At 39.2% G+C, this 15751-nt stretch overlaps 1 protein-coding gene across 1 annotated transcript in view; it reads right to left on the reverse strand.

Moving 5' to 3' along the window:
• Pappa (pappalysin 1) overlaps nt 1-15751 on the reverse strand; it is a 223026-nt gene that overhangs the window by 149344 nt on the left and 57931 nt on the right. Inside the window, exons 5-6 of the mRNA XM_034502365.2 lie at nt 8945-9137; nt 1749-1870 (exon numbers count right to left, since the gene is read on the reverse strand). Coding sequence (XP_034358256.1) covers nt 1749-1870; nt 8945-9137 — 315 coding nt within the window. The remainder of the gene's footprint in view (nt 1-1748; nt 1871-8944; nt 9138-15751) is intronic.

Below are 15751 nucleotides of genomic sequence, written 5' to 3' on the forward strand. Positions count from 1 at the left end.
TATACAGTAGTGTGTTTTTGAATGGGAGCATTGTAAAGCTACAATATGTATAGTGTGCGTTGCATTATCTGTCAGAAGACTACCAACATTTCATGCTCTGTAGCCCTGGAAAACCCCATTGTGTTTTCAGGAGAAAATGGAAAAGAAACAGTTAATGATACCATAATAACATTATGAATAATTTTGATATTGAGGACACTCTGGACCACAACCTTGGAAACTTCCCCTCTTTAAATATTAAAATTATTACAGTGCTTGAAAGTGGTGACATTTAGTGGGAAGCCTAATTCTGTAGTCCTGGATGAAATCTCCTTTCTACTATGTCTTTAATACTCAACTCTGATTAGCACGGTCACTGTCCATCTGCTTATGTCATCTGTCAAGAGTATTTCCAGCACACTCTTGCATATGCATCTAAGACTGTGCCCACACATACTACCCATTGCATATACAGAGGGAGACATTTATATACTCTATGCCATTGTGCAAAGGGTTCTCAGCTGTCAGAGAAGCGTAGTGTCTACTGAGTGGGTTCTACTGGAGTAGGGAAACTGTGTCTGTAGATTCAAAAACAGCTTTCTAAAGGAGTGGGGTATGCCACAGTGAAGAGCATTGAGGAGTTTCCTTCCTGGAGGACTGGAGCACGATGACCTCAGATATCCCTTCCAAGTCTGACAGCCTGTGAGTTGATGTGACTGAATGAAGGGCTTCTCCCAGACATCCCTCTTACTTTATATTGCACATAGATTATTTAGACTTTGCACATCCAAATCTCATTTTTATTTTAAGCTCCTTTAGAAAATAAAGCACAAACCCATCATTTTTTTTCAACTTCACTTTCCTTTCTGATCCTTTTCCCTTGCTTTAGTCTATCTTTGGCTTTTACTTTTCAACCCTCTTTCTAAAAATATAGAGGGCAGAGAAAGAGTGCTCACTGATGCTCTGCCAGGGGGTGGGTTCTACTTGTTCTGATAACCTGATGTCATGTTGTCTTACCCAATGACTATGGGTATTCTAATCTGACCTGTCCTGGACCTTTGTGGGACTATGTTGGGAAAGGGTCAGTGTGCAAATGCCCCAAGCCAGGGAAAGAAAGGGAAGTGTTATATGTAAAGGTAGTCATAGTTCTCTGCGAGTCTGGCTTCAGGGCTAAATGACAAAGTGCAACAGTCAGGATTCGGCAGAAGTTGTTGCCTCTGTTTCTGTAGGACACAGGAATTGTTTTCTATATGAAATGATGATGCTATGAGTAAACTCAGTCATTGGCCTCTTGAGACTCCTGAGAATACAATCTATATGTGGCAGCTTCTAATAATGGGTGAACATTAGAATAGTGGCCAGAAACAAAAAGGGTACATGGGAAACTTAAAGGGTTTGTAACACATATGGGAATGACCATTGTGGCCTTTGTCATAACTGATGAATCAAATATGATTGACCCTTTGTAGTCCGTTTATACATGTGTTAAGTCCAATGTGACCTGGCTGTACCCATAGGGAGTTGGAGTCTCTAAGTTATATGAACACTTCCATATATCATGTACATTTGACCCTTATTTGATATTTTGGTGAGTCATTTCATCATATTTAACAGGAGAATAGCATACATAAACTAGTACACGTGCTAAAATATACTTGTTAAATTAATGAGTGCATAAGTAGTGTTAGAGACTGTTAAAATGAATAACAGTCCATATACATTAAAGTTGTTTTCTGTGTGCTACATGTGTTAATAAGCATCTGACTTACCTTCTGCTTCTCGAGGACTCCAGTGTCCTGATGGTCCACAGGGCATGGGGGAGGAGGCATTGAAAGCATATTGCACCAGGATTCTCCCTTCTAGGCAAAGGTCACATGCTGATCCCAATTCTCTAGGAGGCCAAGGAAAGAGTGGAAATACACCGACTTAGGACAATTGAGTGAGCAAATGATGGGACTGGGGAAATAGCAATAGGACAGAGGACACAGTCTGTCTTTATTGCCTTTTCTCCATGCATATGCCATGACTATGAAAATGACTATCAATGAAATCTCTTCTATTGCCTACAAATTGTATTTGTTTTTGCTTTTTATTGGCTGCTGTCCTGATGCTACATACGCTCCTCTGATGTCAAATAGCACAGAACTAACTGGCCAACACCCCCACTACCTGTAATAATTTTAATTGCACCTGGCACAAAAGAGCTTCACTGGGAATCTTTTGTGTGGTCATAGAGCATACTTTGCCTTGCTTTGTCCTCAGGAATGTCTCCTTTAAAAATATTTTCCAGGTACCTACTATGTTCAAGGCCTCAGTTTGCATCACAGGGACTAAACATGAAGAAGGTGTGGTTCCATCACCAGAAAATGAGTGGGCTGGATGAGATGATGCCTAAGAAATCTTCCAGCCCTGACATTCTGGGGATGAGTGACTCACTCTCAATTTAATAGTCAAAAGCAGTTTCTTTAATATGCCATCTAACTCATTTTAACAGCTTTCCAGGGGGTGAGCCAATCTCTCAATGGGACCCGTCCCAAAAATGGAATATTATGGTGGCTTCCCCAACTGTCTGCTATATCTGGATTTAATCTCTCTCTGGCTACAACTGTGTCTGGGTTTCTACTGGTTCTCCAAATCTGGCATCTGTAGGAGGTAGTTGTGGAGAACACAGAGGAATGAATCTTCTGTATTCTCATGGACCAAAACATCTGCAGAACTGAGTGGCATCTGCTGAGGCTCTTGGCAATGAAGTTTCTAGATGATGTTAAATAAGGTCTCAACTAACCAAGTATTTCTCAAAATACAACTGCCTTAGTGATTCCTCTCCAATCATTCCTAGAGGAATTTGTGTGATTTGGCTACCTGAGAGGACAGAATGACACATCCAGATTTCACATTGTAAGATTTCCCCTAACAAGGAAACTGTGATTTTAGGGTTATTGTCTATGGAAGTGGAAGTATATATGTGAGCATTATAGTGTCCTGGCATTCCCAGGCAGGGGTCAGGGAATCATTAAAAACCCCGTTCTCAATAGGCTATGTTCCTGCTTAAACTTTTTGAGTGTTTCAAACCTCTAATGATCTTAACTCTCCTCATTATGCCAGCCTTGTCTCTCTAACACATTGGGTCACATTACCCCACAGTTGCTGCATTTGCCTGGCTAATATTTCTCATCCTCCTAGGTTTACCTTAATTATATTTTTTGTGTATTTATATATATATGTGTGTTTATATGTGTGTTTATATATAAATGTGTTTCTTTCATAAATTATGAGGCACATAAGAACAAGATCCATAACCTAGCCTTTTTTTTTCTATCTTAGGGTTCAGCACAAACTCAAATGTTTTCTAGTATGTGCAGTTGAATGGATGCATGAGTAAATGAGTTGGTGAACAAATATTAGTCATAAAGACATATATATATATATATATATATATATATATATATATATATAATAGTCATGGTTAAATTAAGCTAAACTTTCAAATGGCAGAGTGTGTGCCCTCTCAACCCAGTGGATGAAAATGTGAAAAACATATATCAAGTAAGCCCATTAACACTTGATGGAAGAATAAGACATTAAACAATCCATGGTTAATGTAAGTAGAATAGTGGTCGGTTAGTCCATAGTATCTATAATTATGAGATTTTATAGGAAACACATTTACTATAAAACTATATAAAATAGTCTTATTCAAGTTAAACCTATACTGCTATCTTCAAGTAGGCTTTAGTACCAAAAATATGTCAGTAATTTGTGAATTGATTTTGGAAGAGGACTTATTTATACCAATATACTTACAGTAAAGGGAATGAGGAATGTAGCGAAGAAGGGAGAGGTTTGGGTGAATTTTTCAGCATCTTAATGAGGACAGAGGTCCCTTACAATGTCAGCTTCCATGCACATTGCTCTGAGTCACAGGACTGATAATAAAACAGTGACATCATGAATGCCTTGGGATGGATTCAAGAACTGGGCTGACCTACACAGCTACTGACCTTCTTCATTTCCCTTAGGCCTACCTTGAACTTCACTAATCTCATAATAAGGGTCTGGTTCTCATGAAGTACTGTGACAAGTGAATCACCATGCAGCTGGCAGAAAAATGTGATGGGTGGTATTCTGTACATCCAGGGAATGCTCGTATCCTGTATATCCAGGGGATGTTTGTGTCCATGACTCACTCTGGCATTTATTTGATTTTCATGGGCACCTGCACACACACACACACACACACACACACACACACACACACACACACACAATCACATACCTGGAGAATGCTAATGTTGGGGGAGCTTATCTTTCTTACACAGTTTACCTTAGTCAAAGCTCAGAACTTGAAAGATATATGCTACTGAGTGAGAAGCCTAGCAGCCATAAGTGGCCATTTAATTTTAAATAAATAATGTAAAATCTATTTTAAACTTCTGAACCTTGGTTACATCAGTCATAATCTCAAGTACTTCATGGTCACTATTTGGGTGAATATGACTACTGTGTTGGAGAGTGTGTGAATAAAGTCCTTTTGAACTGTGCTTCAAGAAGCCATCCTAGATAAAAAGGAGTTAGCTTCTCTCCTTTGCAACTAGACCAATACTGGTATGTCTCACTTTTGCAGAAAAAATTTTCTTAATTTTTATATGTATTAGGAGGAGAAATTCTACCTGAGAAAAGCCAAGCTTTTTTGACTTACAGATTAGAAAACTGAAGCTAAAGGAGCAGAGAGAATGATGCATCTGCAAGGACTTTAGACCATGGTCCCAGAGTTCCTAGTCCACTATGCTTTCCAGTATATGATAGCCAATTGTTCCGATACTAAAACCAGCCAGTCAACACATTTGCAAGACCAGGGGTGGCCTTGAATTATTTATTCAGTTGCCCCTGTGTAAGGACACAGGCTGTGGGGGAATCAGAATATGTTTTCTTAAGGGAAACCCTTGTATTCTCCTAGACCACAGATGTGAGAACAGCAGGAGGACATGAACATGGCCAGGGGCGAGATGCTGGCATTGATGGATGGTGTGGAAAACACCCAAGGTTTTGCAAGGGAAAGAGATTTTCAAGTAACCAAACAGTTCTGGAAAACCTCACACAAGGTAGAAGCTAACATTCCCTGAGTGCAGAATATGTGTGCTTCGAATATCATAGATGTCATTTGTATAACACAGACAATGTGGGCAAATTAGCACTTTTTATGGAGGAGGACTCATAGAATCAGAAAAGTAAGATGTGTTGCTTAAAGTCTCATCCACTGGGAGCAATGAAGCTAAGGGAGATGGTGGCAGAGTGTGCTTGTGACCAGACATCAAAGCTTATATGCCTCATACTAAATCAATTTACAGTGCTATAAACTCCCTGCTTATGGGAGCAAGATGCACAAAGGATATAGTACCATTCCTTTACAGCAATTTTTAATACTTATGGACAAACTTCCTTTTAATTGTGGTCTGCATAGCTGCTAACCTTAATTACATGTTTCAAAAATGTCAGTTTGAATTTAGCATGTGATAACTCCATTAGTTAATATTACCCTGAACAGAATAGCTATTGTATACTCCTCGAGTACTAGCTGACTATAGATTATTAAAAGCATATTGATTAAAGCTGAGAGTACTATGTAATAGAAACATATCTCGTTACATAACAATTAACCCTCTAGTAGGTTTCCAACAATCAGATGGATTTTATTTAATAGACAATAACTGCTTTATGAAATATAAATTGAATACATACACAGGAAGCTTCATTTACAAAACTTCCATTTTTTAAGTAGAATCAAGGCCAGAGCTTGACCAAAAGTCTGAAACTTCTCATCACTACAGAGAAAATAAATAAATCTACAGGCTGCTGCAAAACTTGCTCCACAGTGCTCACATGAGCACTTCCAAACCCAGCTCCAAACTCTGCAAGGGCAGCTGGGGCCAGGAAGAGGGAGTTCCTATAGAGAGCCTGGGGAGTTCACTTCCTTCCTACTAGAGCGAACTCTCCCCTGGATGCAAATGGAAGGTTCTAGATTCAAGGACTGATAATCTAGAGACATTTAGAGACCCAGTTTGATGTGGTATCACTCTATAATGAGTTTATAATTTTTAAAACTTACTTTTAACGTACAGATCTTAATTTTGAGTACTTTTGAAGTATAAAATACTGTTTACACATAGGTTCATAATAATTAAAGGAAGGTGATGAAGAAACCTATCACCGTCCATACCTAACTATCAGTTTCTGTGTCTGTATAATGAAACCATTTACAATCTACTGTTTTAGCCATTTAAAAACATACAAAGCAGTATAGTTCATTATAATGTCAGCGGTGGGCAACAGAGCACTGAAGTTTATTTCTACAATCTAATTGGAATTGTGCCCTTTGACCAACATCTTTACTTCTCATATCCACCTAGATCCACCTTCCTCTGCTGAACATCATTCTCTCTCCACTCAAGGATTCAACTTCATAATATTCTACATATAAGGGATATCAGGTAGTGTTTGTCTTTTTGAGATAAGCATATTTATATAAAATAATGACGTAGACCTGTGTTAAATGACAGATTTCTGCTGCCTTTTAAAGGCTGACTAGTATTCCACAGTACACATAGGCTTTTTTTTTTTTTAACCTCTTCACCTGATTTAGAATATTCAAGTTGCTTCTGTATCTTAGATATGTGATTGATGCTATACAGAGCATGTGTGAACAGGATGCCCCTTCAACTAACTACTTCTGATCCCTTCTTTCCTTTCACGTTTTGGCGTATGCCTTGAGCCTGTGTTTGCATTGAGCGTAGATGTCTGCTACGCATGTGTGTATACCTGTACTGGAGGCCTGAGACTCATGTCAGGAGTCATTCTCTATTGTTCTTCCATCTTATTCATCAGGCTGGGTTTCTCAGTCAAACCAAAGACTTGCTGTCTTGGCTAGTCTTGCCAGCCAGTTTGCTCTGGGATCCCCTGTCTTCATTCTCATAGGCCAGGTTCTCCCAGGATTTACTGTGGCTTGAGGATCTGATTGGGTCCATGTGGTTAAATGCAAATGTTTAACCAGTGAGCTACCTCTCTAGCCTCTTTTGCGTATGGTATGTATGCAGTAATAGAAGAGCTGAATCCTACAATCCTCTTTTGGTTGTCTGAGGTGCATGCACATAATTTTCCATGACTTAAATAATTTACCTTCCCACAAATGGTGTACAAGATTCTCCTTCATCATAAGCCTTGCCATTTCTTAGTGTGTCTTCTTGGAAAAAAGTCATTTTAAGGCTGCAAGGTTATCAATAATTTCAGTTATAAGGTGCAATTTCTCTGCTAATTAGTGAGAGTAAGCATTCAAACATGTACCTGTTAGCTATTTACCCCTGAGAATGAGGTCTTGTGCTCATTTTTTTTCTTATACACAAAGACACACATGCACAACTACTAAAGGAGAGTTTTTTGCCACCTTTTGTGAGGGAAGTTAATACCTCCTTCACACTCTAGTCTGGAACAACCCAGTGAAGGCACATAGGATTCACAGACAAGGCATTCTGAACCGTTGTTGAGGGCCAGCCTGTAGCCCCTTCTATGAGCTCTTAGCCAAATTTCTCAGACTCTTTCAGGTCCACTGCTCTCCTTATCTGACACATGAGGAAAAATTTTATACTTATACTGGGTAACTGGGACTATTAAATAATACTCTGCACAGAAAGCATTCAGATCAGAATCTATCACAAGGTAAGCATTTGACAGACAGCCTCAAGTTCAGAGACAAAGACAAATAATGATTAACATGGTTATGGTTGTCGCCATCCAAAAGGCTATATCCTCAATTGCTGGAGAAACATCCCAAGAAGAGCTAAGGATTGGAGCGAGAAATTACATAAATAACAGAAACATTCTGAAATAGAGGTAAACTGTATTCATGAATATTCTTTTTTTATTTTTGCATTGGTAAGGTTGGATTCTTGGCCTCATACATGCTAAGCAAGAGCCCTGCCACTGAAATGCATGCCTAGCTATGAAGCATTTTTATCTGGTTCCCTCAAGGTTTGAACTCCTTGGAAGTCTAGTGGAAGGATTCATGAGAAGGGACTCAATTTAGGTCTCCCCTTTCTGACCACCAGAAGACATACTCAGACTCATTTTTAGGAAAAGTCAATTAAAAACAATCTGGGGACAGTGATGTATCAGGTGGCACTTGGATGACAAGTAACAGACCAAGGAGAAAATCTGTGGTGTCTTACACCTGATTAGTCTCTGGTGTTCTCAAAATATACTAAATATAAACCTTATGTGATAAATAATCATACATTTTTGCAAACTGAATAGTATACATGCTTTTATTTTATATAATGTGAAATATATATGTAATATGAAAGGGTTTTCTTATTAATCAGAGGCAATTTCAAGTCCTGTGTTAATGGAGACAATACAAGAAGATATTTCTTGCCATAGAAATTTCCAAATATTTTGGACTTGGGCAAATGGGAGGGGGGGAGTAAAGATTCTCTCATTATGTAGCCGAGCAGACCTAGTATTCAGTGTGCAAACTAGGGTAGCCTTGAACTTACAGGGATCTGCCTACTTCTCCCTCCCAAGTGCTGGGATTAAATATAAGTACCACCAGATTAGATTGTATTATATTTTCATCTCTCACCCACCCTGGTTTCCAAGCTTCTAATAATGAAGTTAATTTAACCTCACATTCATGAAAAAGTATGCATCATTACAAGATCATTTCTGTTAACAATATTTTTATATTATCTGTTCCAAACGTATCAGTGTGCCCATGGGTACCAATCACTAGGGTCTTTATTGAACAAGAATAAAAAGCAAAGAAATTCTCTTCCAAGGCTGTCTTCTTTCTGAGTCTTCACCTCCCTGGCAGGAAGGGACAGAAGGGGAGAGAGAGAGAGAGAGAGAGAGAGAGAGAGAGAGAGAGAGAGAGAGAGAGAGAGAGAGAGAGAGAGACTCCTCAGGGCACACTCACCTTTCAAAGAAGTGTCCATCGATGGGTGGGAACCACTCTAGCATCACAGAGTCCTTTGTGTGGCCCACAACCTGGGGTGCAAGAGCTACAGGTGCTGGCTTTCTGGAGGGCTGCCAGCTCTGGTATACGAGGTCCAGGTAACAGTGCATTCTGGAGACTTGATTGGGCGTGAAGGAGTCAGTACAGTCGTCATCTGTAAGAGTCAGAAAGAGAGAAAAAAAGTAAAAAGAGAAGAGAGATAAGCCCCGAGCTGCACAGGCAAGCATGCAAGAGAAGGATGACGTCTAAGTGCAGCTAGAAAGCCAGCACCCAAGGCTGTTTTTGCCAGCTCAGGGCAGCCTCTTCTAGTGCTTAGAAGTTAATGGTCTGTGAACAAATTAGTGCAGTCATCACTCCTGGAGACAGGTGAGAGAAAACAGGAGGTAAGGGAGGGTGGGTAGAACTGGAAAAGTAAGCTTGGATCTTAGGAGAGGGCTACTAAGAGGTTGTGGCTAAGGACAAAGGCAAAACAAGCTGCTTTCCAGTGACCCCTTTATTCTCTGGTCTGAAGTCAGCAATGCCTGCCACCCCCGTTCACTTTCTGTCATTCATTTCTTCATCCATTCACTTTTTTAACCTACTTACTTATTTACTCATTTGTGTGCTCACTAGTTTCCTGTTGTATTCCTTCACATTCATTTATTTATTCATGCATTAATGAATTCTACTTTTTCCTAATGCAAAGATACTGTTCTTGAAACAAACCCATTAAATGCCTAATTCGTGTTCAGTGCTATAAACCAGAGCTGTGGAAAGATGGGACTTAAAATGTTCCTTCCCTTAAGGGGTTATGAACACAACACACGAACAAGGATTGTTCTGTACTCACTAATGTGATGTAGATTATCACTGAATTGACAGAGGTGGCATGTGGGAGAAGAGGACTAACTAAAAAGGTACCAAAGATGGATGTATATATGAGGTCAATTAGATCACTTAGTTGAGGTCGAGAAAGAAAGTGGCTCTACAAAAAGAGGTAACTACACAGCTAGAGGCATGTAAAGCTCAGGTCATGCCATAGTTAGAAAACAAATATATAGGCTGTATATAGAATGCTACCTTAGTTGAATTTCTATTGCTGTGATAGAGATCATGACCAAAAGCAACTTGGGGAGGAAAGGGTTTACTTGATTTATACTTCCATGTCACAGTCCATTTTAGGGAAAGTCAGGGCAAGAACTCAAGGCTAGAACCTGGAGGCAGTAATTGAAGCAGTGGCCATGGAGGAATGATGCTTATTGCCTTGCTCCCAATGGTTTGCTCAGTCTGTTTTCTTATGCAACACTGGACCAGCTGCTTATTGGTGGCACTACCTACAGTGTGTTGGGTCCTTCTGCACCAGTTATTAATAAAATGCTACCACAGACTTGCCTTACAGGCCAATATAATGAAAAGTATTTTTTCAATTGTGGTTTCTTCTTCTCAAATGACCCTGGCTAGGGTCAAGTTGATGATAAACTAACCAATACAGACAGGAACAAGAACAAACACATTTCCTTACAGTATATGTATGTCTCTGAGACATATGCTTAGCGTGTGGTTAAGTATGAGTCAGGCATGGTATGACATGCTTTGGGCAGTTACCCTTTATCTCCCAACACATACTATATTTGGAGTGGATATTATCATTTTCTCTCTCTTCACAGAGTAGGGAACTCAGGCTCTGTTCAGGCAAGCGACTTTTCCTATGTCATAGAGTGAAGCATATCTGAGGTTTGAAATAAAGCTGTACTTTTAAGAAGTGCCATAACTTTTCCCCATCAAGCACAAATGGAATATATTATAGGTAAATTCTCTATGTGGCTCGTACATGGGTGTTGAGCCCAGCTGTAGTCTAAGGGGATTGGCAACAATCTTTCAGGTATCTACATGGAATGACATTCTGTTCTACTCTTCCTTTTCCAGAGTGTAGACTGAAGGCAGAGACCCAAGTCAGCCCCTAAGGTAGAGGTTTGCCTGCAATTTCTTTTTCCAACATTCTGATTCAGCTCCCCTGGGAACAAGAAAAAAAAAAGGCACTGTTTGGCTTGGTTTCCTAATGTACCACTTCCCTCTCAGGGGCATTTGCTTGGTCAGGATTAGCACAGCTGGTCCCCAGACAGAGGACTGTGGACCTCACCAGATCTTAAAAATAAAGGTGCTACTGGAATCCAGCAGCATAAACTCGATTTTCCTTATCAGAAAATAAGTTTGGACAAGTGTTCGGCTGCAGGACCTGACCTTGAAGGGAACAGACAACGGTATGAGCGTTTATATGGAGAGGCTGGCTTGGATTCTCTTAGGAATTTTGACAGTCTTCTTTTCAGCACCACAAGGGAAAGCTTTAAGACATTTGGCGAAACCAGAAGAGCCCAGAGTTCCTTAGCCAGCATTGCACAGCAGTGACAGAAAATCGCTCTCAAGCCCAGATCCACCATGTAACTCCCTAAATCCTGTGGCTACCTATTGCTAGGTGGATGTACACCTCAGCCTGAGAATGGTCAGAACAAAAGTTTGTTGTTCATCAACACTGTCATCTGTATACTTTGTGCAAAAAGTTTGGAAAAAGCTACTAAGTAGATTGGATGCAGGTGGAGGGTGTGATGGCTCAAAAAAGAAGATGTACAAAATACAGTCAGTGGGGCAAGTGTCTTTATGCCCTTGGCACCTCCCTTGTCCATCTGCAAAGTGGAAACAATGGGGATAAAAAGAGTGTTCATCTCATAATATGGCTGAGCTGGAGTGTGAGACACAAGAAATCTACTTCAAGACAAATGCTCACTTGCTCATATTTGGGATAAGTGAGTGAATAGCACATACATATGTTTGTGTGTGTGTATGTGTGTGTGTGTTTGTGTGTGAGTGAGTTTGTGTGTGATTGTATGTGTTTGTGTGTGAATAAGTGTGTGTGTGTGTGTGTGTGTGTGTGTGTGAAACTTGGGGAAGGAAGAATCAAAGCTCAGAGTGTAAATCATGAATTCTTTCCAATCTATTCCTAGCCCACATAGCTAACACTAGCACCATGGATGGGCAAAGATGAGGAAAATCATTGCTTTGGGGGAGGGGACGGGTTCCTGAAGCATTGTTACCTCTAAAATATTAACATGGACTGTACATTTTAAGGACATTCCTAAAACAAAATATTAACTGAACACTACCAACTCTCAGTTACCTGATGTATAAATGAGGGGTATTCAAATCAACTCAACCGAAGAAGGTCATTAAGGATTCAAGTGGGACACAGAAAACATGAAGATGAATGTAGATGGAAAAATGAACTATTTTTTCTTTAGAAACTTCTGACTAAATTTTCATCAAAGAAGTCTTGTAATTTAAATCGTGACCATTTCCACTTGTCAATAGGAAAAAGTTTGAAAATGGCTAGGTGATACAAGTTAGTAGGGGATAGGGTCCATTTGATCTTTATTAAGTTGAAAAACATCTGTCCCAGGTTATATCACGCTGAGACTTAGTTACTATCATAAACTTTGGCAAAATCCCTAAGGTTTCCATTTATCATAAATGCTTTGTCTCAATTAGCTCATGTCTAAAGTCAGGCTCATTTGGCTTCCAGCCCCCAACAGCTCCACTTCTACCATCTGCACCTAGACCTCCAGACTCATATTCTTCCTCTGTTCCCACTTTGTCTCTAAGTAGAAGGGACACTGAGAACTTCTGCTCTTGGAAGGGCTTCTTGGACTATTGCTATAGGGCTCTAGGCTTGTAACCTGAGCCATGTTCAGAGGGGTATATTGCATGGAGAATCAGGACAGACATCTAATAACTACCTATAGGACCTTGGACAAAAGGCTGACCCTAGCAGCCTCACTTCGACTCACTACAATTTGAAGGATGATAACTAGCCTGCCTCAGAAAGCTGATGTAAGCATTTAATGAGCTTGCTGACATTCTGTACGTGAGTAAATTTTTGTAAAATCTTGTCGTTTGAGTTTTGCTTTTAAAATTATTACAATAGGCTCAGTAATAAATTATTATAAAAGCTATGCTCGCTGTAAAATATTGAAATATGCCCCAGATAAATATCACTCTATGTCTGGTACCTATAAATAATATAATTTTTGTCTTATACATGTGTGTGTGTGTATATATATATATATATATATATATATATATATATATGGTATGAATATAGTAAATTTCTATAAATCTCATTACATATGTGGCTTATAAATATGACTAGGATGTTCTCCATATCCAATAATTAATAAATATTGTTTATCATTTGTCAAGCACTACTTATTGTACCAAGGACAATTTTAGATTCTTTCCTTGTATGATCACTCAATTCTCCATGAACTAAAAAAAGAAGTAATATGCCCATGACCAAACACTACAATGTAGGACATTTAATTTCAGCTTCCTCACACAACACCTCATGTTTTGAATGCCATTTCCTTTGCCCATACTCTACATCTTGTTCGGTGGTTTCATGGTGTTTTGTCATGTGTGATGTCTCGCTGTTCATTTCAGTTTTCATTATCTTCAAGCTTGTCAATGAGTTTTAATTTTTTGCGCAGATAAACATTTATTTTCTATGCCTGGAATATAGTAAATGCTTAATGAGTATTTAGAGTATGAATACTGTTAAGAGCTTTCTTGCCTCTAAATTGGTTTAAACACATCAATTGGTTTATTTGCTTCAGGTGTATTCTTTAAAAACAGGACTGTTCGTGTTAATGCATGTCTGCATACTGGGCCAAAGCATGTTTGCACACTAAACATTCCTAACATATAGGAAGATGCTACCATAACAAACAGGCTGGAAAAATAATCCTAGGATCCTGTACTCTATGCCTAGAAAACTTTGAAATATCCTCAATACAGTCTGGTATTTTCAGAAAATGGGGGGAGGGTTTGCAACCCATCTATCTGGCAAGTGCTTAGCCAATAGGTTAGTACAAGCATAGAATTTGGTGCTTTCTACTGAAGTGTCTTTAACACATCAGCTGCTTGTTGCTTACTAGTCTGAACCCCATGGGAGCCTTACTCAGAATAGTAAAGAGACTGGTTAACGACTCAGACTCTGAAGTAATAAAGGCTTGGACTTAAGTCATGTGTTTGAATCTGAGAAAGTCTCTTGTGCTATTTGAGCCACATTTTCTGCATCTTTAAACTGATTATGTTAATAATATCACTTACCTTTTTGGGTTAATTTATATAATTTATTTATCATATTGCATCATTATTATATATATTTATATATAATGTGTATAAATTATATTATCTATCTGTGTTATTTACATTATTTCTTGTATATCGGAGGTACTCAATTATTGTTGGTCTTCAAAAACCAATATGGTAGCCACCAGTACACGTCCTCTTTTCCATTTAAATTAATTAAAACACTTTAAGGTTAATAATTCAGGTCCTCAGTTACACCAGTTATATTTAAAGTGCTCAGTAACCACGTATAGCTGATGGCTGTTACATTGAAAACCACACACATAAACTGTGACTGTTTTGGAGGGCAGATCTGCTCGAGGAATGAGCACCTAGCAAAGAGAGGCAGCTGGAAGAAGTCAACTCGGCATTGACTGCCCTCTGTTCTGGAGAAGGGAGCCCTGTGCATCCCTTCCCTTAGCTCTGAGAAGCCCGTTCTGTTCTGCATTTTGAATTTGGTCCAGTGGCTTTTGTCACCTCATCTATCAGAGATCCTAAGGAAAACAAACATTTCCAAGCTCGGGGTTGCTTTGACGATGCTTTGCGGGTGTAAGTTTGTTATCGCAGCTCAATGAATTAGTTCTGCTGTTAATGGGTCACTGAGCTGAGGAGATCCTTTCAAAACAACAATAGTAAATTAATCACCCTTTAGATCTTCTCAAAGGGAAACAAAAAGGAGATTTAGTTTATGGGGGTCTGGTAGCTGGTGGAAGCTTCTCTCCCCTAAGAAGCAGGCAAACGTCCAAACTCTTATTATCGTTTATTTCCCATGTGTGCTGAGCTGGCTAAGGAAAGGTGCTACAGCGATGGGATGGAAGCAGGGCACCGGATGTGGAGTGTCAGTATGTTTGGGAATGGGAGCCCAGTTGGAATCTGTTTTTGAGGAAATACCGAGCACCCTGGCTGTTTTTAGAACCAAATCTAAAGACACTTTATAGATCCAGAAATGGGTTATTCACTTTGTAAGTGACATCACTTTTAAGTTGTAAGAGCCACACACTAGAAATTCCAGAGGAGCCATCAGCCTCAAGAAGAAAATGTAAGGACCATTGAGATCATCAAATCTTGGCTTTCACTGGCAAAATCTCTTTTCAATCACAATATGCACCAAAACTCCAACAGAAATGTAAAACAGCAGGAAGCTGCCTTTCCTGATTCAAACCTGAATTAGGATCTTCACCCTTACTCCCATACCAAGCAAAAGATCCTCTACCCTACTGCAGGAAGTAGAGGGTAAAGAGTATCCAGATTACTTAACCATTTGTTAGGTCTCTCTAAAAGAATAGCACAAGACAGACAGGGGAAAGAATAATTGGTATCCAATGTGTCATAGGAAGCAGTTGACCCCAGTTACCCTCAGTATTGTCATCTGCGAAATGGGATGGTTCCTGTTCTATGGATGTGTTGTAAGAATTAAAGGCAGGGGAACACGTTGAAGTCTTTTTTAGACAATAAATAGTTATACAAAGGAAAATACTACTATTGGAAGAAACAATCATATATATCTCTTATAAGAGAAATTAGCATGGCTAAAATATAAAATGAAAGAAGATAGTTTATGCATTTGCTTCCTTTTGTGACACAATAAAAGACCATTGCTTGTTTCAT

The sequence above is a fragment of the Arvicanthis niloticus genome, chromosome 5, assembly GCF_011762505.2.
Source record: "Arvicanthis niloticus isolate mArvNil1 chromosome 5, mArvNil1.pat.X, whole genome shotgun sequence".
NCBI lineage: Eukaryota > Metazoa > Chordata > Mammalia > Rodentia > Muridae > Arvicanthis > Arvicanthis niloticus.